Source organism: Maniola jurtina, chromosome 22 (assembly GCF_905333055.1).
Source record: "Maniola jurtina chromosome 22, ilManJurt1.1, whole genome shotgun sequence".
NCBI classification, from domain to species: Eukaryota; Metazoa; Arthropoda; class Insecta; order Lepidoptera; family Nymphalidae; genus Maniola; species Maniola jurtina.
The window spans coordinates 3,816,722-3,844,405 of record NC_060050.1 but is presented as its reverse complement, the minus strand read 5'-3'; the positions used below and the strand labels follow the sequence as shown (position 1 = coordinate 3,844,405).

Genomic DNA, 27,684 nt, shown 5'->3' with positions numbered 1-27,684 from the left:
ATCCGTACCATTTTTTTTCGTTGGCCGGCACTTTCAGAAAAGGCCCAAAAATGTATGGAGCTAGAATGATCTCCTTTACTCAAGCAGACTGAGTGAATAGTTGGAATAGGATAATCAATCAAACAAAATTATTCACATAAATTTTGATTTATTTATATCTTTCACATTTACACAAATATTGAATCTACACATGTCATATGGGTGCTGCATGATCAAATTCACAACAATTTTGTCAGTTTTTCTTAATTTTTGCTAGATTTTAAGATTTAAATAATTTAGTTTCTTCTATAACATAAATCTCTCAAGCTCATAATTTAAAAACAAACTAAATAAAAATTCCTTCAATATTTTTATATTAACAACTTCAAAAAAAGTTTTTTTTAACATTGTTGAATGTGGAACAATTTAAATTTTTGTCGAGGAAAATCAAAATTTTTCTATTGAGTAATACATAATAGTCGGATTTTTATCTAAATAACTTCTTTCTATATACACTTCTTTTCACATGTTCCTATAGTAACAAACTAATAACTAATAGTATAATTATTAATTATCTATGCAAAGTTTTTTAAACTTTGCAACTTAATACTTTAAATATAAAAGCAATATTTTGTACATCCGCTTACACTATTAATTGTTAGTATACAATAATTTCTTTAGAGGTAAACTGTATCGATGTACAGAGAGTTATGGTAGAAACACACACAAAAACATATCCTGCTGCAAGCCACCCGATAAAGGTGAACGCACACTTATCCGAGACGAACGCGTCGGACGAGCCGAACGCGTCGGACGAGTCGAACGAAACGAATTTACATACACATACGAGTATAAGTGTGCATTCACCTTTAGGCTTCTTTAGCACATCGACGCTATCACACGTGATGGCGAAACGATTGCCGTCTTTCTGCCTATGGCGTAAAACTATACTGTGTGCGAATGCGTCAGTGTGTTAAAGCCGTAAACACATCACTGTGTTGATGTCGTGGAGTGTCGTTAACCAAAGAAGAAAATACCCCTACCCATAATAAACTAAACGCATCTTAATTTTAAATAAATTAATTTCAAACGACACCCATTTCTTAGTTACGAAGTGGTGGCGTATTGAAATGTGTTTCTACCATTATTTATATATTTATAACAGTAGGTACTTCATTAGGTGGGTCAAAACGAGTAAACCACTAATCAACAGTCCTTTCCAGTTTTTTTGCATCTGAAACAATAAAAAGACACTATAAGTTACAGAAAAAAAAGAATAAAAAGAAAAGTCAAGTGCAGCGCGAGCGAAGCAAGCGCGTGATTACATAATATTAATTATTATTTTCAACTGATGGGCCACCAAACACGGTCTTTCACCTTCCTTATCTTTCCGCTACCTTCTTTAATCGCTCTAGCGGGTTGGAAGTCATCACATACTGCACTTACTCGGTTTGCCCCAATCGGCCGTCGGTGCCACTTCAGCTTGCTATGTCGGTCACTTATGTTCTTCTACAACCCCCAAGCAATTTTATCCCTGAGAGAGCTAGACAACAGGAGGAGGAGTGGGAGCAGGACAAAAGACTATGTAGAACTTATTTACCTGGCACCCTAGAGAGGGTTTTGCCGGGGCTAGGGCGGCGGCGCCAGGGGCACCAACAAAGGTTCGCGCGGGCGGCGCGCGCGGCGGGAGGGACGCGCGGCGCGAACGGGCGCGCGTAGACGCGGGCGGCCCGGCCCGCGCCGACCGCGGCCCTCCATACCTGATGATGTCTCTAGCGGCTCTAGCGGCCCGTCCGAGTCTAGCAGCGCTGCACCTTTACAAAAAAAAAAATAGTAGGTACATTGTTCTCCAGATCGAAAATAAAACAATAGGTTTTTTTAAAGAATATTAGCCATTTTAATCATGACTCCATCCCCTCCAACTAAGCGTAAAGCTTGTGCTAGGAGTAGGTACGACAATAGTGCAACGGGTGGGGTTTGAACCGCCGACCTTCCGGATTTCAGTCCGCTCCTATAACCGTTGAGCTATTGAGGCTTTTAATGCGTTTCTACATGTGTAATGTATGTATGAAGTCAAGCGAGCATAATAGAAGAAACTAGACTGCAGCAGAAACCACAGCACAGAAACAGCTGCAGAAAAGGTAATCAGTTCGATATTTTTAAAAGGGATATACATATTTTAACGTTTAAACTATCGTGAGTGATATCCATTAAAAGTATTGATTGTTGAAACTATATTCAAGTATATAGTCGATGTACATACGATATACATAGTTAGGTTACCTGCACGCGCGGCCACAGCAGCGGCGGACGCGGAAGCGGGCGGCTGGTCTGTCGACGGCGCGTCGGGGCGACGACCCATCGCGTGTCGGGAGCCGCGCGGCCGACCGCGACGCGCACCGCGAGCCGATCTGCTGTTGGCCCAACTCGATCTTACGGGCGGGGAGTACGCTGTTGACATTTTGTACTCTCTCTATAGTCGTATTCCCATTACTGAGGGTCGTGACCCCTTGCACTTAATCCTATAATGGTAAGAGTTCTTTTGGGATAATAATGCGGTGGGTTCCCAAATCCTTCCATATACAACCCCACTAAGGTATCGATATTTTGACTCTTATTTACAAATATTTGTACTATAAGAACACTATTTTGGAAAATCGGATTCTAGCTCTTTTTTTTCATTTATAGACTGGCTACAATATTTCCTGCTGGCTAAACTGTACACATAGGGTGCTAAGTACGACCAAAGTCTCGCACTAGACCAGACCTGAGTCAATTAATTAGACTTAAGATTTATTTATTGGTTATGAACACAGCAGCAACCAGCCATTTCTGGCGTACAACCATCGACACAAAGATCACACACCACAACAAGATCTGAAATGAGTAACTTACCAATTCTTTTCAGTAGAATCTGCTGCTTTCCAAACCGATATGTTAGAGTAACAGTACCATGAGAGTTCCATACTTACGTAAGTGTGGTTGCGGTGAGGAGTCTATATGCAGCTGGTCGCTATCGTCGTCCACTTGCAAGGGGCTGCCGGGCTCTGAAGCTGATTCACGGGCTCGTTTTGGTTCTATTGCTGCTGCCTGCTTAGATAAATTCGCACTTTGATAACAAAAATCGTACAATAGTTACATAATATATCAAAACATCTGCATAGTTATGTTGGCAACTTATGATAGAGAATAGGGGTGATGACTACAGATGTGACGTCATAAACGTTAAACGTAATTTTCTTAGTTAAATCGATAATTTAAAATGGTTAGCAAACTTAAAACTAGCAGCGGACGTGGATTAAACGAATTTCGGAAGAGCCTCTATTTGATAATTCCTAAGAAATAATTTATTTTTCACATAGGCCTCACCCCAATAGTAAATGCTTAAGAACCTCTAAGGCCAACCTCATTTTGGATGCGTTTTCATACGAATTTGACTCGTACGAACACGCACGAACAATCCCGACCTTCCAGGTACTATGGGAGCGTAGCGTGAATAGTCCTGCTTATATGTGCCCGTATTTGCAACATCCGAAAATAATCCGAACTTGGGATTTTTAAATTTAATGAAATAAACAAGAATCTCTTACCGATGGCAGAATCCCTAGTTTCCTTTTACGTTCTCTTTCTTCCATGATCTTCTTTTCCTCTGATTTCTGACGATCTAAAACATTATTTCATCATGAGAGTAACAAAATCGATACGATATATCGATAAGAGTGTAAAATGAAGTGATTAATGAAAGATAATAATTTGAAATGTGTTTATTTAAACTAATGCGTAGAACTGTATGCATAAAGTATTTTTTTCTTACATTTCAGCTCAATCTCTTCATCGTCCAAAAGTAGCGACACCACTTCCTTTGGTTTCAACGTATCCGGCTTGAAATTGCCACCACTTATCACCATCCTTTGAATCTGGGAAAAAGTATGACCCCCTAAATACAAAAATTTTAAATGTGGACCCAGAAGTTTGACAAAGATTTTATAGCCCTAAAGTTAATATTGATACTTATTCTTATGTAAACAATACACTCAAATGACAGATCTTAATATAGTGCTATCTCTTTCATAATGTTCACCGTGGAAGTCACCTTTACAAATGAGTCTAATCTGTGGTTTCTTTAGTTTTTCCCAAGCGATGTGTCTGTTACATAGCATGTGGATCTATTTGGAGCCAATGTTGGATCCAATGTTTAGTTCCAATGAGACTATTTGAGCTATAATAACGTACCTCGCTCTTTTCTCTCGCCCTCTGCATGATACGCTCTTCAATAGTCCCTTTACAGATTAGCCTATAGACGGTGACTTGTTTGGTTTGCCCCAAGCGATGTGCGCGGTCCATAGCCTGTTGGTCCACTGTTGGGTTCCAATCCGAGTCGTAGAATATCACCTGTGTGAAACAACCTAATTTGAGTCGATATTAAAGCAAATTCAAATTTAATACCTAAAATGTAAGTAGAAGATGTTGTTTTAAAAAATATCATTATAATTATTCCATGGACCTTGAAAAATAAAAATCAGGGGGTTTATTGAAAAAAAAGTTAATGCCCACAACAGTGTCTTTTAAACGTAAAGAAAATCATCTAGATTCGATTAGAAGCATAATATCTGAAATTGACGAAATGACGAAAAAAAAGATTAAATTTAAAAAAATCAATCAATAACAAAGAAAGGAAAACAGACAATACACTCACAGTGTCAGCTGCTGTAAGGTTGATTCCAAGACCTCCCGCGCGCGTAGACAGTAGGAACACAAATATGTCAGCCCGAGCCTGGTGACAAAATAACAGACTTTTATATAGCTACAAATAGTGTCCAATCGAATCTTCGGCTTTGGCTTCGACCACCTTCCAACCAACTTCGGCCAAAATGGGCCGCAGATTTGGCCGAACATTTCTAGCAAACGACTGATTTTGAAATTAGTTTTTAATAAATAAATATTATAGTTGACATTATTTCGAAGTGATATCATGACAAGTTCAAAAAGACAATAGTCAACATAAATACCAACAAGAAACATTATTTTATTCACTTTTAGAAAATCTTGAACTGATTTTCTTAGGGTTAGTGTGGCGATGGTCACTGTATCGGTCGGACACTAACTACAAGGAATATCAAGACAAGCAACGAAGCAATAATTCTATTACAGGTAAGAACTATAATCGCTTGGCACATACCTGGAAATCAGCAACCATGTCCCGCCGAGCGGATATTTTGCTGGATCCGTCTAACCGCATGTATTTGTGTTTGCGATGCCACATGTACTCCTAAAATAAAATTGTACTACAAAATTATATATATCGAAACTATAAAAATTACAGCTTCGTAAATGAAGAGATTACAAAACCGATTCAAAGAAATATCATATTATTTTTCCTATTTTGAAGCCTACATTAACTAAGTGGCTTCACCTAAGTACTAGATAATTTATTTAGCTTGTCTTGCATAACGTATAACGCATTTTAGTCTTCAAATGAGCTCCTAGGTTTGCATACCTCTAATAAATCAATCATCTTGGTCATCTGGCTGTATATGAGCACGCGGTGGCCGCGCTCCTTCAGTCTCTTCAGCAGAGAATCTAATACTGTCAGTTTACCCGCGTCGCTGACCAGCTGGTTTTTATCTGGTAACAAAATCTGAGGTTACTTTTTGAATTGAAACAAATAGTTTTTAGTGTTCGACCAAACTTTCGCCTTCGGCTTCGAGCACCTTTGGCCAAATCTTCGGCTTCCGACCTTTTGGCCTAAGTCAAAGCAAGCACCGAAATTGGACGAAAAACATTATCATTTTAAAAGCGAATTATTGAACCTTCGACCGAAAGGTTGTGGCGATAGCCGATTCAGCTTCGTCCAGAAATCAACCTTCGGTCACACATTAACAGTTTTTCTCTTAGAAGTCTAAAATTGAACTAACACCCAAATATTATTTTTTCCTGTCATTATCTGCAATCAGTCGGGGGACTATAAGCAGATTATTTGTGCTAAAGTTATGCAAAATGAGAGAGCTATTGCTCCAACGTCCATTAGATATCTAGCATGTAAGCTGGTTTTAATCTTTTCACTCTTGGGGCAGCTAGAAGTAAGTTCGCAAGTGGATTTGAGTGCTTGGCAAGATATGAAGAATAGAATAACACCCAAATATGATGTAAGTTTTTTGAAAACTTTCTAAGTTTATAAGTATGCTATTTTGGCCCTTATTTGCCCTATTGTCTATATTGACAGAATTCTGTCTGTGAGTGGAACAAGATAGCGGGGTGTACACAGTACCTGGTACTTGTAGCGAGGCCCAGCCTTGCGGCGGGCGCGCGGCGGCGACGAGGCGCGCGAGAGTGTGCGCGCCCTCCGCGTTCTCGCCGTGCTGATGCCTCACTATGCTGTGCGCGAAGCTGCGCGACACCGCGAAAGGCACCAGAGCGAACGATTGCACCTGCATAAAACGATAATGGTCGTATCATCACCAAATGAAAGATTTCCAGTGCTGGACATAAGTCTCTTGTAGAGACTTTCACAATGGGGCTAATTTGTAACATATCAAAAACTACATTCGTAATTTAGCTAGCAAAAATGCTAATAATTGTAAGGTAGGGTATTATAATTGTAAGTTGAAAGTAAGTTGTTTTGAATCACAGATAACAAGATTAGTGTCAGATAAAACGTGTCTTGGGCCGGCTGAATCCAGTAGCTCACAATTCTGGTATGCTCACAATAGAATTCACAATTCAGGTACTTTGATACCCCAACATACTTTTCGAACAATGTATCCTGCCCATTGCTTCTTCAGCTTCGCAACTCGTTTGGCAATATCGGTTACTCTGCTTCTCTTATGGATCTCCTCATTTCTGATTTGGTCACGCAGAAAAACTCCAAGAAACTCGGGAGTCCCTACCGGCTATGGCTCCACCGCTATTATGAACTACATTATAGCGACCAATCAATTACCTTTTGCTGTGCAGTACACAGGAAGGCGGGTAAGGGCGTGGGCACATCGCGGTACACCCTCGGCGCTCGCTCTACATGAGGAAACTCCGGGGTCTCCACCGGTTGTGGCTCCACCGCTATCACTCCGCCCTCTTCAGTCTTTATTTCGCTTAGCATTTCCGTCTAAAAAGATTTACAGCGAGTTAGGCGACATTGAAATGTCGACCTTTGAAAGTACTTCGATAACTACAACGTTTCGGTACTAGATGGCGTCAACAGTTGTTTGAGTACTGAATGAAAATACATATCAAATTTCGGCACTTGGCAGCTAGTGATCCATGGCCTAGCGGTCTAAGACGCTCCGGGCGCATACCCAGAAGGACGCAGGTTCGAATCCTGCCTGTTCCGCAGTTTTAGATATGTATCTAAAAATATTTAAAAACTGCATTTTAACCGTCAAGGACTTTTTTAAAGTTTATAGACCACGCTTGGCTGCAATCAAACTTGCTGACAAGTGATGATACAGCCCAAGATGGAGTGCGCTTGCCGAGAAGATACCAATACCAGAAGAAAGTACCATAGATTACCTGTCCATCAATAGTTTTCAAGTTTCTAGTCCTCAAAGCGCGATGCTCTACAGTCTCTGGCATGTAATGCAATATGTGTTCCGTGTGGATGTAGAATGGACCACCTGTATAACAATATAATTGGTTGAAGGAGAGATGGCATTTAAAAATGTATACCAATATATATTACCATAAATATATTCCAATATTTATTATTCGTGAATCTATCACTGGTAGTATCAATCTAAATTAACATTTTTTAGGGTTCCATACCTCAAAAGGAGGGTTCCCTCACTAGGATAGGATCACTTCGTTGACTGTCTGTGCGTCTGTCGTGCTTGTCAAGAAAACCTGTACTATACCTATACTTCCCGTTGACCTAGAATCATGAAATTTGGCAGGTAGATAGGTCTTATAGCACAAGTAAAGGTAAAATCCGAAAACCGTGAATTTGTGGTTACATCACAAAAAAAAATGTGTTCATGGAAAAACAATTAATTATTATTTTCAATTTTTAAAGTAAAATAACTATACGACGACGATAGTAAGGTAAGTGGGGCATCATATGAAAGGTGTATACGTCCTGTACATTCTAAAACAGATTTTATTTATTTTTGTTCATAATAGTTTGCGATTTATCTTGCAAAATATCGGAAAAATTCTCGAGTACGGAAACTTCGGCGCGCGAGTCTGACTCGCACTTGGCCGGTTTTATATTTTGCCTCAGCTCAACTCCACTGTATTGGTAAACGTTAGGCCTTAGAGTTCTTTATGATAATAGTCAAAGTCTTACCTTCAATCCAAAGAGGATCTGTAAATAGCAACTCCTTCCATAACAGACAATCATGTTTCCTCTTCCTCAACACATCGCCATCGGGACATACAAGCAGCAAATGTTTGCTATTCACTCTGTCATAGTCTGTCTCGCTCTCGCACATGTCAATGTCTATCTCCTGTTTCACGTCACTGTTGTGTGGGGAAAGCCACCACTGTTGTCTATGGCGGAGTTTCTCGTATTTTTCTAATGTCTGCTCTATATGTAGCATTCTAAAAAAAATTAGTTCTTGTAAATTCAAACTCATACTAAACTAGCGAAACAAGTGCGAGTTGACCTCGCACATGGTGGGTTCCGTACCATCGTACGAGAAATAACACTTTAATTTTTATTAATTTACGACGTCCATTTTGTAATTCAATTCAATCAATAAAATTTACAACTCTCTACATATCATGAGAAACCAAAAAATACCAAAACAATTTTCCCGCAAATGTCATTCAAACCAATTTATTTTTGCAATGGGATCAAATATCGATTCAAGATGACTATAATAAATATAGTCACAAATCACAAAATGATCATTCCCGTAAATTTTAGCCAAAAACTGTCATCGAAAATAGAAATAAAAATACTTACGCACACAACCATCCACACACCATAACTCTATACAACTCCATAGGCGATAGATCCATAAACCTTGTAAATGCAAAACAACTATTTTCATGTACACCATCACTTATACTTCTATGTACATACTCTGGTGTCAAAACACACAGCTTATTGTACAAAATGTGACGTTTTGAAGGAATCTTTCGAACTAAAATGCAGTCTTCAGCGATTATCTTTGGTAAATGATAGTCGTCTATTTGCATTGCGAAAGGTGAGCGTACGTCTCGCCTTTCGAATAGTTCCGGATGGTTGCATACCTGGAAGAAATATTAGTGTGAATATACATACAGATTTTATTATTACATGCGTATAATATAATATAATCTATCCACGGAGAGAAGTTAATATCGTGCTATCTCTGTTACGTAATCCCATACGAATGACTAAAAAGTCAGTGGGTGTTAACCATTCTAAATGATCAACCAATCACAAACGGGCCTATATTTTCCGTACTACTCTATCCACGGAAACAGGTTAGTACAGAAATCATAAGCTCGTTTGTGATTGGTTGGTCACTCAAAATTGTTAACACACTTTTTTGTCTTTGTCGTTCGTATGGGATTACGTAACAGAGAAACCTATGTTAACTTCTGTATGTGGATCTATCCACGGAGAGAAGTTAACATAGGTCTCCTCTATACTCTAGTATAGTGAAATGGTTCGGCTCTACTATCGATTCGGTAACTGATTTGTGATATCGCGTAATGTGTGGTCGGCGGCAATCTTATCGCATTCACGCTATCCCGTATGGTTGGTGTGAATATAATGCAGAACTGGAATCATTTGCTGAACCCTGGTAGTGGAGCCGTAACATAAGCGAATGCACGTATACGTACGGCATGCTTGTTAAATGCGCGCTGACATGTGGGTGTGTACGATGACCTTGCGTGAATACGAGCACGATATGTGCGGTCATCCATACTAATATCATAAATGCGGAAGTGTGTGTATCTGTTTGAAAAATGAGACTAAAGGACTACATTACAAGATATAATAATCCTTACCTTCCTAAATTGCATAACTAAATTCATGAGGTTTGAGGTGAAATTTTTATCTACATTGTGACCAGATTCCGCACCAACAGTGTAATGTAATAACTCTTCTATTTTTATTTTCTTCTTTAGCGCTGAAAAGTTATTTATTAGATTTAAATAGATCATAAACATTAATATAATTTATTTACACACATCAAGTTTTTTGAGTCTAAACTTTATACCATGCTAATTAACCGTTTCGGATATTTTATCCCTACTCTGTTCCCTAGAGAATTTTAATTTACTTAAAAGATATAGGTATGCTTGTGCTAGACCTGTTTCATAATTATACAATTTGAATGAAAACTCTCTCGTCTGGCTTTACAAAGATTAACCAATGTCAAGTTTGTAGTTATTTGTAACAAGTTAGTTAAACTATACAAGTATGGACCCCGTCTGTGCCGGCGCTCGCCGACATACGCACGGCACCCCCTTAGAGCGCTTTCCAGTCAGTTTTAACAAAAAAAAAACACTCCAAAAAGGCAGAACACGCCCGCCAGCTAACATCAACACAGACGAAGTCGAATGAAAAATCATAGAAGCATAAATTTTTCAAACCTATATACAAAAGTTTTTGTCTAATAGTCAGCGGGCAATGGACCATAATCTCAATCTTGTCGGATAGTTCATTCTCTACATCCTTCTTGATTCTTCGCAGCATGAATGGTTTGAGGATCATGTGCAACCGTGATAAGTGTTCTGTAAAAAAAATAATTACTGTAAACACATTATTGAATAATTTTGCAATATTTCCTTTATGAATACTGTATATTATTTTTAAATGTAGAGACCTTAAAAACTTTAGTAATCGATAGGATGATAAAACGGTTGAAATCTACAAAGTTTTGACTGCCTTTAAAACTACTACGGCCCGATTTTTCGTCAAATAACTTTTGTCTGAGGAATAAAGACGTTTTGACAGATCTCCATTAAAAACCGATAATTCATCATAATCACTTTTTACTTTAATTTCCTAATAAATATACTTACTCTCATCAATAGTGGTTTTGTTTTCCGCATGGCTTTCGATATCTTTGGAGAACCACTCGTTGAATTCGTCGTGTGAATCAAACAGCGTCGGCATTATGAAATGTAATAGTGCCCATAACTCTGCCATACTATTTTGTATGGGTGTTCCTAAAAATTGCCGAGAAATTAAGAAAAAGTAAAGTGATAAAAAGTAGCCTGTACTTTTGCCTAAATTGGTTAAACGGATGGGTAGTGAAAAGATCCATTTCTAATAAATCAGGGTGTGTTTAGGAACCTTATATCTTTCGTTTTAAGTTTATGTAATTAATCATAACTATTACATTAATTTCATCTCACCTTTCCAACAAATTGACAATCAAAAAGTGTACCTATTCTGAGTAACTGGCTTTGGCTTTGACCTACTATGGATTATGTGTGTTCACAATACGATATGTGTGATTTTGGCCAGGAGAGTTTTTTCTATTGATCCCTAGTTAGATCAAACTGATTGGGGCTAGAAAAAACTACAAAACTATGCCAGTTTCAGATTTACAATGGGGTTTTAAATCACACATAATCTAGTTTCTTACTAGAAGTTGTAAATACCATTGTACACCAATTGTTACTTATTATAAGAGATCGTCTTGTGTCTATCTTTCATTATGGTTTGACAAAAAGTTGAAGTGATAGAGGGGTTTCACAAGTTAAAATAAGCAGGACATTCTGACAAAATTATTTAATCGCCATTTTTAATTTTTTCAAATTAATATTGGACTAGCGACCCGCCCCGGCTTCGCACGGGTGGACACTACCACGAAAAATCCTATCTATTTTCCGGGATAAAATATAGCCTATACGGATTCGGAAGAATCCCTCTAAATAATGGTAAAAGAAATTTTGAAACCGGTCCAGTAGTTTTTGAGCCTATTCAATACAAACATACAAAAATACAAAGGTTCCCTCTTTATAATATTAGTATAGATTACTTATTCTCATTACCTGATAGCAACAGCCGATTCCTGCAACTGAATCCAAGCAGCAACTTCCACCTCATACTGGCAGAACTCTTGATCGCCTGAGCTTCATCCAGTATCATATACTGCCACGACACACGGTTGAGGTACTTGAGATCTGATACTACGATCTGGTAGGAAGTGACGACTACGTGGAATGCCGCTTGCCGTGTGTGCAGGTCCTTACGCTCCCAGAATTGTCGAAGGATTTTACGCTCGCTTGGACTACCCCAGTATGGTACCTGTTTAGATCCAAAATCTATTTGAATTCGGTCTAGTCTTTAGTCTGCTTTTAATTAAATGGAATCAATGGAAAAAGCAGTGAGTTTCGAGGAAAGACGCGAAGTAGGCTTTTAGATACATTGATGATGAAGAGAGTGGAGTGAGATAAAACATTTTTTGAAAGAGTTTAATTGTATGATTATTATTATAGATGATGTCCGCGTGGATTTGTTTTTTTTTAATCCCGTTGGAACTCGTTGATTTTCTAGGATAAAAGTAGCCTATGTCCTTCCCTAGGATGTGAGCTAACGCTGTACCATATGTCAAAATCGGTTAACTATTGGGCCGTAAAAAGGTAGCAGACAGACAGACAGACTTTCGCATTTATTGTATGTATTTAATAAAGTATGTATACGTATGTATTTTGTAACTTATATTATAACAATGGATATTATCCTAACTATATCATCAAAACGTACTTTTTGCGTACCTACATACTTATTGCCGCATAACCAAACCAAAACAGATATTAATTACTATTTTTACATACTTACCATACTTACATTAATTTGAGCTTATAAAAATTGGACTATCTACCTATATACAAAATTACGGGTGTAATAGATATCACTGCACATTAAGCACTACTCCACGAATAATAAACTAACAATGGAAGGTGTTCCGCGCATGCTAGAAGAGATTAAAGAACAATTTAACTCTCAAAAAAAGGACTTCCTAGATATGAAAGAACAAATGAACGCAATAAATAAAAACATTGATGAAAAATTCTTAGTTGTCTTGGAGAAATATAATGAGCTGGAGGAAAAAATAAATAATCAGCAGCAACATATAAATTATTTGGAAAAATATATTAGACGAAAAAACTTAATCTTCTTTGGCATTGAGGAAAAAGAGAAGACCTACCAAGATTTAGAGGAAAACATAATAAATATAATAAACAGCAAAATGAATTTAAATTTTGATAAAAACTGCATTGAATACATAGGAAGAATGGGTAAAAATAAAAATAAGTTGAGACCAGTAATAGTAGTTTTATCCTCAGTGGGGAGAAAAATAGAATTGCTGAAAAAGAAAAAGTGCCTTAAAGAAACTAATTATTACATAATGGAAGATTTTCCGAAAGATGTTCTGGAAAAAAGGAAAGAATTAAGAAAAAGTCTTGAAGAAGAAAGAAAGCAAGGAAGAAACGCAATTTTGAAATATGACAAAATAGTATTTTTAAAAAACCAAAAAGATTGGCTTTCTAAAAATTCTGTGTATGAAATGAATATGGCGTCGACTTTGGAGACAAATAATAATCAGAACACTCAAAAATACAACAAAAATAACAAAATGTTATCACGAAAACAGCATAAAAATCAAAAGCAAAAGTAACTTTAAATTCAAGATTGCCCCTCTCTGCCTCCCAAGCCGGCTGGTCACCGTGGGAGTGCTAGACCGCGACCCTTCTGATGGTGAGGCAAGAGTAATAAAATAAAATATTAAGAAAAACGTAACCAACAGGAGGAGGCCTTCGCCTAACAGGCGTACTGAAAATAACAGAACATAATATCATAGCTTAAAAATATTTACATAGGATTACTAAAAACTGAAATAACTATTATATTATATTATTATTTAATACTTAATACTATGAAGTACGAACTAGAAATCAACTGTGGTGTAAAAGATCCTTACTTACAAGCACACTGTATACATGCAGATATTTACTATAAAACAACATTATTTTTACATAACATAACGTGACTATATAAGTTTTACTCGCAAGTGGAAACTTAGGTGCATTATAAATTATATTACCTACATTATTACCATTATGAAAATAAGACAGGGAAATGTTTGTATTTAATTGTAATATAAGTTATAAGAATGGTAATATTAAATAAGTATATTTTACATACAATATGATAGATAAAGATAGATATAATATGTATGATCATTGCTTCTTCAATATGCTGTTGTAATGCAAAGAATATGTAATATGTATGGATATATTTTAGCAACATCTATTGTGCTTTTTAAAATATTATAAATAAAAACATAAGATGATATTGTTATCTAGTAAAAATAATAAAATTTGAATTGTAAATTAGTAGGCACTAACTATTATAGATTAACAAAGATATAACAATTAACAATAAATAGGTTAACAACAATATAACAATATAACAATTAACAATAATTAAGATATAACAATTAACAATAAATAGGTAACTTCCCATAGGCCTATACCTACCATGTGATTGATATAGGTGTAATGAGCTTTTCCATTAAAAACAGGTTTTATTTTGAATAAATTGTAAATTAAAAATCAAAATTTAAATTAAGAAGTTATTGTTATAGTAATAAATTGTGTTCACTAAGAAAAAAAAAATGGAAAGAAATATAATTATACATATATTTGTTGCTACTGTTATTATAAAATTAAAAATTCGAATTATGTAAACTTACCTAAAAAGCATGTATAACTTACATAATATTGTATTTTAAAATGTAAATTTTATTTTCAGTAATAAAAGGCTTATATTATTATTATTATTATATCATCAAAACGTACTTTTTGTTATCTTTAAAACTCACCACTTTAAAATCGGGCACAAATCGTTGCATCTCTTGTTGCCAGTTGTGTAAGGTAGACGCGGGCGACACGACCAGGAAAGGTCCCCACACGCCCAACCTTTCTGCTACGTGACATAAAAATGCTATGCACTGAACTGTCTTGCCCAGCCCCATTTCGTCTGCTAGTATACCGCTGATTCCCTGTCAGATCAAAACCTCTTATGATTCCAGATACCAAGAATCTCCTAATTTCATATCTAACGTTATGTTAGATCACGAAAAGTCAAAAAATATCTGACTGCCGGTAATTATCATAAAAGGTTATAGAATGACTCCCAATCACCAAAGAATTGCGCCGGTCTCTAAAGAATTACAGATAATTCTAAGGAACTGACCTCTGCAGCATAACTAAGAAATATAACAAACATGGTGGCCCTGATCCTAAAGGTTCGAGACCAAATTCATCTATTACACTCATCTCATCTATAGCTCAAAAGCGCGCACTAAGACGCATAATATGCGACCCTAATACTTTTGAATCGTTATCTATAGATAGCTAGACTTTAGTTCAGCCGTTCGACTTGCCTGAAAATGCCTGAACCTGATCATAAAGATTCGTAAGCCAATTCTTTTAAATTGGTACCTCTTAAGCGTACCACATAAGATAGCAAGCTGGTCATAGTCCCTTCTGCATTCCCCTCTGTACCATCAGATGCATCTTAAGCTTGCGCATGCGCTCTCCTCACTTTTTATGCTATGCTGGTACTTTTGAATCGCTGTCAGTCGATACCAAGGCTTTTCGACGTTTTGGCTGAAAATGCTTTCTTACCTGATCATAAAGGTTCGCGAGCCAGTTCATTCCCTTTAGTTGGTATCCCTTGAGCGTGCCGCGGAAGATAGCAGGCTGGTCGTAATCCCCCCTGCGTTCCCCTCTGTCTGTACCATCAGAAGCATCTAAGGCTTGAGTGCGCGCTCTCTCCGCTTGAAATGCTTCAAGGGCGTTCTTTGAGGCTCTGGCTTTCATTTCTTCACTGAGGGAAATCACAAATAAAACTTGAGTTTTTTGTCTCTATTCCTTAAATTTTTAACGAGTTCATTTCCGAGATCTGTTTTTGCAAGGTTTAAATTGAAATTTCTTTTTTGCGAATATAGGTAAACAGTGGAGATATTACAAAAACAAAAAAAAGTTCAGCTAAATGTTGCTACATTATTTTTAACGAATTCTTTGAGACCTCATCTCCTAGTTTTCCATGCACTGACGATTCCAGAAAGAAGAGAAAATAAACTCCACAAGCCTAGTAAATAATATATTTCTCACCTGTCATAGTTATCGATAGCTGCCAGCCTAGGGTCGCGATCCTCGTCCAACTGCCTCAGTATCATATCGGCGTCGCTGTCGCAATCCTCACCCGAATTCAGCTTCTTTTGCATGAAGTGAGCGTATAGCTCCGTTTGCGTTATGAGGAAGTTTAGCTTGCGGCGTTGCCGTTTAGCTTCCATTAGTTCTACATCCATCTGCGAAAGATTAGCATTTTTTTCAAACTTACTTTTTTAAACTTCCTTCACTATTCTTCCACCGAACATCAAGAAATAGTGAGAGATGGAATCCTTAGTATGGTCGACATCCAATCGACTCACATGAAACGTTTTTACTCAACGTTTCTGATACGAATCGCTAAGGTTCGAAACGCCATTCCGGTGCCCTTTCTAGCCGCGCTCCAACTTAGACCTCATCATTGCATTGCTTTCATTAACACATGATAGTTGTCAAGCGGACGTAACTTTGAGCGCACGGACGTCCGAAAGATATCTCGTAAGCCGCGTTCAAAAATGACTGTGCACACTGCACACCTATCAATCGCGGCTGTCAGCCGCGGGTTACGGACGCGTCCCGTAGTTTGTTTCATCGTTCACGCTTTTTTTTTGACGTCATGTAAAAGGACGATATTCTCAACTCTAAGCGAATATTACCTTTCTCTGTTCCTCGGCCTCCCGTTCCATACGTCGTCTAGTTTCTCTCTCGGCGCGGTCATATCTCCGCCAGTAGGCTTGCATCTCTCGACTCAGCCTTTTGCACCGCCATACTGTTTCCTTCATGTTCTTTTGTGACTATGGACAAAATATGACATTCACTGAATTAGGCGCCCAGGCAATGTCAGACTTTTTGTAGGTTCGATAATAATAATCGGGCGCTGACTTTTATTATACACTAGCTGATGCCCGCAGCTTCGCCCGCGTGGATTGGTCAGCTCCCCTGCAGCATCAGGATTGAGGAGTTGGACTCCAAATTTTTTATGAAACAATGTCGCAAAGTTCCTCTATCGATTAAAAAAGAAATGACGCAAATCGGTTCAGAAATCTCGGAGATTTCGGTGTACATAGGTAGAAAAACACAACTCCCTTTTTGAAAGTCGGTTAAAAAAGTAGCCTATTTTACGCCCTGGTCAATCCTCTACTTGCCTGTGAAAGTCCCGTCAAAATCGGTTCAGCCGTTCCAAAGATTAGCCTTTTCAAACAGACAGACAGACAGACAGACAGACAAAAATTTTAAAAACGTGTGATTCAGTTATGGTATCGTTCAAATAACCATATGAGCTTAATATGAGGTAGTTATTTCGAAATTACAGACAGACACTCCAATTTTATTTATTAGTATAGATTTTTTACCGAGTTACAAGATGGGCTGAAATTTGGCAAGCAGATGGCTATTATGACGTAGACATCCACTGAGATAGGATATTTAAAAATTCAACCACCTTAGGGGGGTAAAATATAGGGGCTTGAAATTTGTGAAGTCTACGCGGACGAAGTCGCGGGCATAAGATATTCACTAACCATATAAAAATGCAAAAATGTGTTTCTTTGTTGGTTTGTCCTTCAATCACGTCGCAACGAAACTACGGTTCGGCGTGTTTTATGTATGGATACCGAGAGTGACATAGGATAATTTTTACGACGGAAATCAAACAACTCCCACGGGATTTAAAAACCCAAGCCCATGCCGAAAAGGCGCAGGCATCAGATAGTAAAGAAAATAAAATTACCGAGAAAGTTCTTTATCGAATCGAAAACACACGCTTGTCCCAGCAAATCAACATTATGTTCACATAGATTGTAGCGACCATGTGAAAGAGAGATGGCAATACAATTTGTAAGCGTGAGATAAAGATAAACACACATGAATTTACCTGCATAGCCACATGCCGCCAATGTTTGCAGCAAAGTGTGGCCAACCTTTTCCTTTGGAGCATTAGCTCCCTATGTGTGGCGGTTCTTGCACGTTGCACTTTGCCCAGTTCCTTTTTGACCAAAAGTTGCCAATGTCGTTTTCGCCGTGCCGTTAGAGCTTCGGGGCTTTTGAGAGTGGATAGTTTTTTGCGGCCTCTGTAATAAAATAGGAGATTGTTCAATAAGGGACTAAAGTTGAGGTCTATGGAGCGCACTTTGACTTTGCTCAGACTTAAAACACTATTAAAATGAGACAGTGTTGCATTGCTGGCATAATTCTGTCTCATTTTAAGGCCGATTCACACCAAGCACACATGACACGTGCGTGGTGACGCGCGTGAATCCGTAGACATAACTGCAAGCATTACGTCTACGCGAACGTTCACGCCACGCAAGCGGTATACCATGTCTCATACAGTTCCATACATTACAACGCAATGGTACGCGCTACGTCTACGCTTACGAAGCCTATGTGAACGAACTGTTAATCGAAACTTAAGTCTGAACAAAGTCAAAGTACGCTCTATAGATGTTAGCCTAAAATGAGCCATTTCATACCAGATGTTTAGCTTCCCTAGTAAAAACGAGGGAGGCTATAAAATCGAGTATGAATGGATTTAAGTCCCCAGTTAAACACTATGTGCTTTTCACTTCGATTGCGAAGAAATGAAACAGTGATACGCGACCGCGACCTGTGGATGAGCTCACTCTTTTACTTCACCTCTTACATTAGCCATACATCGATAAATCACCCACTGCGCAGGTACAAGGTCAAAGACGTTTTGTACAAGATACCAAATAGGTAGACCGATTATTATTATCACCCACTGTGCAAGATCAAGGTCGAGACATTTTGACCTTTAGTTAGATTGGGTCTTATAGGTTCTGATTAGGTCAAGGAAATAGGGAACTGTACATACCTGACTCCTGGTTTTTCGACGATTGTAAATTCATCATTGTCATTTTCTTCTTTCATGTGTTTGAGTTGCTCTTCCCAGTCCACACCATCAGGCTAAAGAGAAAGAGAAATTATATTTTACTAGCATGCCGCATTGGTAAATAATACACAATTCTCAGGTCGATTCTTCTTCTTGTACTTTGGGGCTATGTAGGTTCTTTACTACCCTGTATCACTTGGGTCATCTCTGATTCATTGTAGTATTCCAAGCCTCAATAGCTCAACCGGTAAAGGAGTGGACTGAAAACCGAAAGGTCGACGGTTCAAACCCCGCCCGTTGCACTATTGTCGTAACTACTCCTAGCACCAGCCTGACGCTTAGTTGGAGAGGAAAGGAGAATATTAGTCATTTAACATAGCTAAAAAAAATTGTGATTGCCTCCACTTCACATTTCCTTGTTAAACCTATGGCTACCAGGTACAGTACATTTTTGACTGGAATTGAAGTAGCATCCTCAGGACAATGTGTTTCCCTAGGTGGATACTATGCTTATGCATTACCAGTCGATTAACAGGAGCTGGCATGTTTACAGTATTCACACAAACGCAATTTTACTATACAGCATGTTCTAAAAAACGATTTTAAATATTATTATTTTAAGGAGGTTGTACACAAGCTATTTTCGGTGTGTGTGCCGTGACTTTTGGGATAAATATCGTTTCTACTCTATAAATAATGTATCTATGTAAATGTAGGTAATTTTAAATGCTTCATGAAAAGATTACTTCCATCACTGTTGTTATGGTGATGCATGAAATAGGCAAAAATATTGTCCACTATTTAACAAGACTATCCAGTTAATTTTTTGTCAGATCCAATTTTTTCCAAACTCTCAACCTTTGTAACTTCAAAACAAATAACTATTGTTTGACTGAGATGGGTTTCAAATTAAAATCATACTGTATTTCATATAGTGTACAAAAAAAAAACTTTCTCTGTCTCTGTATCATTGATAAGCTGGCCGCGTGCAAGAGAGACGGAGAGAATTTTCATAATCCATACTAATATTATAAACGCGAAAGTATGTCTGTCTGTCTGTCTGCTACCTTTTCACGGCCCAACAGTTTGACCGATTCTGACGAAATTTGGTACAGAGTTAGCTTATATCCCGGAGACGGACATAGGCTACTTTTTATCCCGGAAAATCAAAGAGTTTACACGCGATTCCTAAAGGCCCATCCGATCAACCGATTTGTATGTTTGGTACCGAGGTAGCTTGCGTCCATGTTATTGACATAGACAACTTTTTATGCCGGAAAACCGAACAGTTCCCACGGGATCTTCAAAAACCTACATCCACGCGGACAAAGTCGCGGGCATCCTCTAGTTCTCTATATTTTCTTATTTATAGGTACTATACACTCACCATATCGCCGCCCTCAGCGCAAGCGCGGCCTCTACGGGACTTCTGGGAGCCCCTAGCCGCGCCTCTGTCAGCCGGCCGGCCTCTGCGTCCTCTACCAACAGGCGCGGGAGGCACAGGTCTACTGATGCGGCGTTCCGGATAGCGGTCGATGGTTGACAGGAGACCAGCTCCGTAGTACATGTAGCGGGAATTCTATTATAGGAAATACTATGTTTACCAACAATCTCGTAAATACACTGGATTGCATTACAAATAAAAAATATTACATATACAACACTTGTACTTGTTTTAAAGATACCCGGATTATAATTGGTAGAAAACAGATAGTTGAACAGCATTCCAAACCTAGCCATGCATATGAGGAATGATGACACATAACATTTTGTGCGTGTAAGTGGAATGACCACAACATAAGGATGGTAATTCAACCAACATCTTGCATTTTGGTCGTAAAAAGGTGAAGGAGTACAAGATTGCAATGACTTTGGTTATAGTCTCTGATTACTGATTAGTCTTAGACTGGATGTGTTGGCTCGCCTCTGTATTGTAAACACCTTGTCATCCCATATTCAAACAAATAAACTATTTCATTTCATTTCGAAAACATTTTATCTTTCCAAAACTTACCCCAGAGTCCTTATAGTAGTCCTTAGCATATTTGTTATGGTAATGCCTCTCCTTCAGCAGTCTCCGTATCCTCTGCTCCTTGGCAGCAGGGCTGTCTTCCTCACTGCTGCTGTCCGTCTCGGATGACAGCAGCACATCTCTGAGCCATTGCCGTTCCTCACCCACTGATGCTAAGTTGTATAGCCTTAGACGGTCGCTTTGTCTTTCTAAAACCAGAAATTATACACTTTAACCTATACATTATGGAACAACATGTTATTGGTGCAGCTGCTGGATTCAGGCATGCAAAACTGTGGAGTGTGGAAGTCCCTATAAGAGGCATTTGTTCAGCAGTGGACATTTATTGGTTGATGATCAATGATCATGGTGTTATTGTAGTTTAACCTGAATGAAACATAGTAGCATGAGCACCCAAAACCTTCTATTTACCTTGTTTAGAGGTCACAACACCATGCATATTCTTATCACCTCTGGACATCTCAATTGCCATGGATCTGTTGTCCGAATCATCGTCACTGTCGCTTCCACCATCAGAGTTCAGTATCCTTTCCACCTGGTTCACAAATGGTCTGACATCTAAGGCGGCTTCAAGCCGCTGGATATGTATAGGCCTGGCGACTTCATGACGCTTCAGGACTGGCTTTCCTATCAGAGTCTTCTCAGACATCGTAACCGCTGCAAAAACAACACCACCATTCATAACCAAACAACGAAAACGAGTCGCTATTTCACTAGGAAAGGAAACAAAAAAGAGTCTAATATACGAAACACGACCTCGCTGCAAAGCTATCATACACAAATCGCGACAATTTCCATTAACGTAGGGCCTGGGAAAGATAATATACCGAGATATACTTACGCCAAATTCGAAGTCCGCCACGATGAGCTCACCTGCATTACTTAACACAAAATTCCACAGCATTCACAAAATGGCGAACGAGAATATTCGACAAATCGCTGTCAATGTCGCCGCCCGAGCGGCGCACATAACTACTCATTTCGTATTTGAGCTTGAAAAAACACGAACCCGCCATAATAATCCTCGAGATTGTATTTTTATAAGCATTATGATTCTATCCAATAGGCCGTGAAATAAATAATTGTGACAATAGATTGACCAATGATCGCTATCGGCACGATATCAGCCACCAATCATAGAGCAAATAGATAACAGAAAATCATTTTGCTATAGAAAACAAACTCGTTATCGAATTTTGGATACATTCAGTTTTATGATAGAACTTCAAAGTCCAAGCTTGTTCCAAGTTCAAAGACCTTTAACAAAATAATTTTCAGTCTGAACTTTCTCAACTTTCAAGTTATTTTTGTCTGGCGCCAACAAATTAAAACTATTGTTAATTTATTTTCTGTTAGAATTTTAATATGACTATAACATAATATAAAACATATTATTTTTATTTGGTAAATAACTATTATTATTTATTATCGAACTGAATTCAAATAAACTCGATATCGACCTGACTGACAGATCGATTGATCGCAGATCGATTGAAATCTTTTGCAACAATAGGGATTAGAAAGGAACATTAATTATACTAACTAGTGACTCGCTAACGAAAGGGGAGGAGCGATTTGGATAATAGTTTTAAAAAGAATATGAAAGTCTAATAAAACAATAATTTGCTATAGAATGTTACACAATACCTGGATTCCAAACCTTCAGGTCCCTACCTACCGTGTGTTTTTTTATCAGCTCGACGAATGAAACTATAGTTTTATATATTTTGTCTTGGATATTTACATTTTTAGTAGGGCTACATAGGGTAAATTACCACCAAAGTGAATAAAATCACTACGTTCTGATTAACACTTTTTACCATTTACTCAAATCGAAGAAAACAGTGATTTAGCCTAAATTACCAATATTATTGATAAAGTTGATGCTTCAAAGTTTTTGTGTGGGACATTTGATATAGGTGTTGAAAAAATGAAGCTATATTAAAAAATATGGTGAATCTGATATTTTATTTCTATACTCTAACCTAGTTTTTGCTTTTTATCGATAGTCGATAAAATCAACGTGGCATGTATCATCACTAAAGACGCTAGTGCATTTTTGTACCAACGTTACAAAAAAAAATTGATCGCCCATGTATCACCCAAACGATTGATTAATTTTTTATTCTGTGAATTCAAAGTAACTTAACTTTCAATGTTCTAATGGAATGGAAAATAAATTCAAATGTTTTTAATTTTCAATATATTTTGCGTAGACCCCCTGATGGAATAAAATTATTTTATAAGTTACTCAGTTGGCAAGATTCTTCACATCCGCAACAAATTGCAGCACAAGTTGGTTCCAAAATGGTGGTCGTTTGTTGTGGCTTTCAAGTGATTTGTTAAATATTTCATCTTCGTAAGTAATATTTTATTCATTATGCACATTTGAAACTTTAAAAATTGTAGCAAGTTATGTTTGCATGAAATTCTTTGTTGACACTCTGATGTTTCCATATTTATGTGACCTTACGTTTCCTTCAGTTACAAAGGAGCAAATTGTCGCTGTAAAGTCGTAAATGTTAGTTTTAGTGATAAAATAATGCATTAATTAATTAGCCAGGCATCTATTAGTGTATGAAAAACTATATTGTGTTATTATTTTGCATCCCAGTATGTTAAAACAAGAAAACGAATAAGCGCGGGATCTGAGACTTGAATTTGGCCTTTGGCGTCAATTGCATTCTAATTGCACGCCACTCGTCTGAATTACTATCATTGCAACTCGTTTTGTTATTAATATAGAGTAAATATCTGTGAAACATCGATAATGTACTCTTTATATTGACCGTATAAGAACCCTGTAATATTTATAACCTAAAAATATTGCCGGGTGCGGCGACTGCAGGCGTACCCATTATAAAAATACAGATAAAAAATAGTTATGTTGTGTTTTTCAGATGCACTTATTTCTTGAACTTGAGTGTTTCCAATAGGAGTAAAATATGGATGATAAGGACAATGTACCAGGAAGTCAGGAGGGTGATGGTAGTGAAGCAGTCCCACAGACTTCTAAAGAGGCGGTCGTGGATCCAGTGGGTGCAAGTGATGATACCAACTTTAGTGATTTAATTAGTGAAGATAATCTCCTAAATCATATGGATAAAGACAGTGATAGTGTAAATAATGCTAATAGTGAAGGAAATGTACAAAAAGAGGATGGGACAGATAAAGGTTTGTTTATAATATAAGTACTTTACTACTTAGCACTGTGCATCCAAAAGCTGCACTTAATTAAATATCAGAAATACTAGCATTTCTGGTAGGCTAAAAGCCTATTACTAATTATTCATATGATAATCGTTTGTAAAAGTGTCAACATCATTGCAAATATTTTATGGGAAACTAGATGCTTGCAACTTCATCTGCTTGGATTTAGGTTTTTAAAAACCCATGGGAACTCTTTGATTTTTGGCATAAATAGCATCTCTGGGATGCAAGCTATCTCTGTACCAAATTTTGTCAGTTAAACAGATAGGTTATAAGAAACCCTGTGTTTCCCAGCAGCAAAAGTAGCGTATGTCCTTCCACTAGACGCAAGATATCTTTATACCAAATTGTGGCTATATCAAGTTTTGGTTAAACAGATGGGCCACAAAAAGCTATTAGACAGATGGGCACACTTTGGGATTTGTAACAATTTATTAGTATGGATGATAGCATGATTATTATGTATTAAATTTCCAGTATCTTATATATTTGGTGAAATGAATAATTCTTTTTTCATTTAGTGTGTAAAAAATTGACAGATCCTGAAAAGTGTCTAACAAAACTTGGTTTTGTAAATCATGTTTCTCAAAATCCAAACAATTTTACAGAAACACCAGAAGATAGTTCTGAACCAGCGTCACAAACAACTTCACAAGAATCCAAACAGAATACTCTTCTGAAAGAAGAAGAAGAAGAAAGTGCATCTCAAGATGATTTAGACAAAGTTAAAAGTACGCTAGAAAATGCAGAAGCAACAACAGATCATGAAGTAAATGAAAGTAAGGATCCAAATGATTCAATCGATGAAAGCAAAGATGATGATGAAAAGAGAGAAGTTGGTAAACCAGAGTTTGAGACTGCTCCTAATGTGACAGAGGACTCACAAGAAGATCATACTCAGGTATTAGCTGTTTATATCAATCACTATCCATTTATAAACGCGAAAGTGTTGGTTTGTCCTTCAATTATGCCTCAACAGAGCCATAGATCGATGTGGTTTTTTGCATGACTGTAATCAAAAACCTGGACGTGATATAGGCTATTATATTGCTTTTTATCACGGAAAGTTGATGAGTTCCTGAGTAGCTAAGTGTAATTGACAGACAATCACTACCCATATTATAAATACGAAAGTGTGTTTGTTGGTTGGTTTATCCTTCACAACCGACCGACGTGATCTTGGGTGGGTGGGTATAGTTAAAGACCTGAAGAGTGACTACGCTATTTTTAGCTCGAAATATCAAAGAGTTATCATAGGTTTCTTAAAACCTAAATCCACTCAGACGAAGTCATGGGCACCGACTAGTTTCTGATAATTCTTCTTAACTTCATAAAACCTATGAAAAATAGCTGAAAAGTGTAAAACTTCACAGGCACTGGATCCCTTTGACACACTGCTGAAAAGTTCGGATACAAACACAGAAACATCCAGCAAGGATGCATCTGCCACTGTGAACCTTGATGATGATGATGATGACGACACTCAAGCTGACCAAACACCTGCAGGTAATGCACATGGATCAGGGTGGACACCCACAGGCATAATATACAAGTACAGTACTATCACTTGACAACTACAAATTATGCAGATGTACCTGCGCAGAAATCTTATTTTTGAATGGCGCGAAAATAATAAAAAAAAAACAAAAATCAAATAGTTTATTGAAATTGGGTTAATTGTACATTTTTTGATTGTCGAATTGCAGAATTTGTAAGATTGTATTGTAATGTTATGGTGAGAACTAAGCCATGATCTTTTTTTTTAAAAAAAAAATGAATATTAGCCATGACTAATATTCCCCTTTCCTCTCCAACTAAGCGTCAGGCTTGTGCTAGGAGTAGGTATGACAATAGTGCAACGGGCGGGGTTTGAACCGTCGACCTTTCGGTTTTCAGTCCACTCCTTTACCGGTTGAGCTATTGAGGCTCTGAGGCTTTGAGATGATAGATGCAGTGGAGAGAGCAGGAGGAATGCAGTTTGTTATGGTGCACTTGATACGAAATTGTTTTATCCTTGAAGCTCAAATTAAAGGCATCAACTGGTATTCACTTTGTCAAATATCAGTTCTCCAGAGGAAAAGCTATACTGAATCATTTTGTGAGGTGTAGTTTTGCTACTTTTGTTTCAGATGAGGAGCAACCAGAAGAAGTTGGTGAGGAGCCGGGGGCTGACGAAGAGGTGTGCCTCTTACCAGATACGGAGCGAGAGATATCAGAGGCTGACAAGGCTGAAGCGGAGAAAGTTTTGGCTGAGAAACGAAAACGAGATGAAGGTATGCAAATTTTTAAATTTTATCATTTTAAACAATAAATCAAGTAATTTAGTACTAATGTATATAAAATTACTAGATGATACCCGCGACTTGGGTTTTTTAAAAATCCCGTGAGAACTCTATCATTTCTCAGGATAAAAAGTTGCCTATGTCCAGGATATAAGCTAACTCTATACGAAATTTCATCAAAATCGGTTAAACTATTAGGCAATGTAAAGCTAGCAGACAGACAGACACACTCTTTCTTATTTACACATTATCATTATCTTTCACATAAATAATATTATGTAGTATGGATAAATAAGTAAATATAAATAGAAGTTTATTTTAAGTAACAGACTCATGACTTTTTACCCAACTGGCAAAGCCAAAAGGAAAGCGTTATGATTTTAGCAGTCTATGTAATATGTATGTTATATGTATATGTGTATGTATGTATGTTTGTATCCAAATTCTGTGTGTTCCGACGTAGTGCCTAAACTATTCGGCCAATTTTGATGAATGAGGTGTCAATTGATTCTTTGTAAAGGTCCGGGTGACATAGGCTATATTTTATACGAATAAAATTGACCTAAAAAAAGTGGAGATCTCCAAAAACTTCTTTTTGCAATTGTATCAAGTGGGATGTCAAATGAAAGAGGAGAAAATTCTAAGCTCATAAATATGAATGTACAACAACATGAAATATATCAAGCAACAGAAAAATAATTTTATTCTAATAGGTATTTCAGCGTTTAATAAGACAATCGCAGTAGGGTTTTAGTTTTCAACTTTATCTTGTTTTTCAAATAGAAGCAGCATTAGCTGCAGTACCAAAGGAAGAGACTGAAGTGGCGGAAGCAGCGGAAGGCGCTTCGGAGGAACCGGCCGCAACTGAAGACATTCCCGACAACCCTGACACTGCCGACGCCAGTGCGACTGAAGACGTTTCGCAGGAAAATGGCGGCGGTAAGACTAGTCTTGTAGCTTATTCTTATTCTACATATAATATCTTCTTTCTTTCTTCCTTCTGGCCTGGTTTCCGCACTTAAATACGTATAATATTGAAGTAGCTGTATGGAAGGAAGAAAGTGGTGGTGGAAGTAGTGGAAGGCGCTTCGGAGGAATCTTCCTCCGAAAAAATCGGAAAATCTTTTCCGATTTTCTTAACAAACCTGAATCTTTCGATGCGACGCAAGCGTAGTTGCGTGCAAAACAAGTAGTCTACTCTGAACACAGCACAGATTTAAAATAATCTTTTTTTTTCTTATGCTATGTTTGATAAACTATTGAAA

General features: G+C 37.6%; 2 protein-coding genes across 6 annotated transcripts in view; one reads left to right on the top strand and one right to left on the bottom strand.

Annotated features, from left to right (window-relative positions):
- Positions 1-131: 131 nt before the first annotated feature.
- LOC123876869 (chromatin-remodeling ATPase INO80) lies at positions 132-21,952 on the bottom strand. 3 transcript variants are annotated; one of them, XM_045923257.1, is made up of 29 exons: positions 21,801-21,952; positions 21,339-21,584; positions 20,910-21,115; positions 20,283-20,474; positions 18,878-18,969; positions 17,918-18,113; positions 16,701-16,838; positions 16,048-16,244; positions 15,559-15,760; positions 14,751-14,930; positions 11,914-12,169; positions 10,936-11,082; positions 10,504-10,644; positions 9,916-10,037; positions 8,879-9,168; positions 8,258-8,511; positions 7,486-7,589; positions 6,920-7,081; positions 6,248-6,407; positions 5,477-5,604; positions 5,159-5,248; positions 4,676-4,753; positions 4,213-4,371; positions 3,794-3,896; positions 3,570-3,643; positions 2,952-3,072; positions 2,263-2,430; positions 1,580-1,793; positions 132-1,213 (listed from the first exon to the last, which is right to left on the bottom strand). In XM_045923257.1, the coding sequence occupies exons 1-28, from the start codon at positions 21,829-21,831 to the stop codon at positions 1,609-1,611; spliced, it is 4,422 nt and encodes a 1,473-aa protein (XP_045779213.1). In that variant the 5' UTR covers positions 21,832-21,952; the 3' UTR covers positions 132-1,213; positions 1,580-1,608. The 3 variants fall into 3 exon arrangements, with proteins under 3 accessions (XP_045779213.1, XP_045779214.1, XP_045779215.1); XM_045923258.1 differs by having other exon boundaries at positions 2,952-3,069; XM_045923259.1 differs by having other exon boundaries at positions 21,769-21,944.
- Positions 21,953-23,024: 1,072 nt separating this feature from the next.
- Positions 23,025-27,684, top strand: part of LOC123876868 (zinc finger MYM-type protein 3) — a 40,020-nt gene continuing 35,360 nt past the window's right edge. For 2 of the 3 annotated variants that reach the window (XM_045923254.1, XM_045923253.1), the window contains exons 1-6: positions 23,025-23,286; positions 23,828-24,101; positions 24,746-25,038; positions 25,511-25,643; positions 26,267-26,410; positions 27,203-27,358. In XM_045923254.1, the coding sequence (XP_045779210.1) occupies positions 23,873-24,101; positions 24,746-25,038; positions 25,511-25,643; positions 26,267-26,410; positions 27,203-27,358 (955 nt within the window). In that variant the 5' untranslated portion in view covers positions 23,025-23,286; positions 23,828-23,872. The remainder of the gene's footprint in view (positions 23,287-23,827; positions 24,102-24,745; positions 25,039-25,510; positions 25,644-26,266; positions 26,411-27,202; positions 27,359-27,684) is intronic. The other variant, XM_045923255.1, reaches the window with a different exon arrangement.

Excerpts from the sequence above, each read along its gene's own strand:
- LOC123876869 (XM_045923257.1), bottom strand. The coding sequence starts at position 21,831 with ATGCTGTGGAATTTTGTGTTAAGTAATGCAG. Across the intron at positions 9,169-9,915 it reads TAGTTATGCAATTTAGGAAG|GTATGCAACCATCCGGAACT; the intron begins GTAAGGATTATT and ends TATTTCTTCCAG. Across the intron at positions 4,754-5,158 it reads ACATGGTTGCTGATTTCCAG|GCTCGGGCTGACATATTTGT; the intron begins GTATGTGCCAAG and ends TTTTGTCACCAG.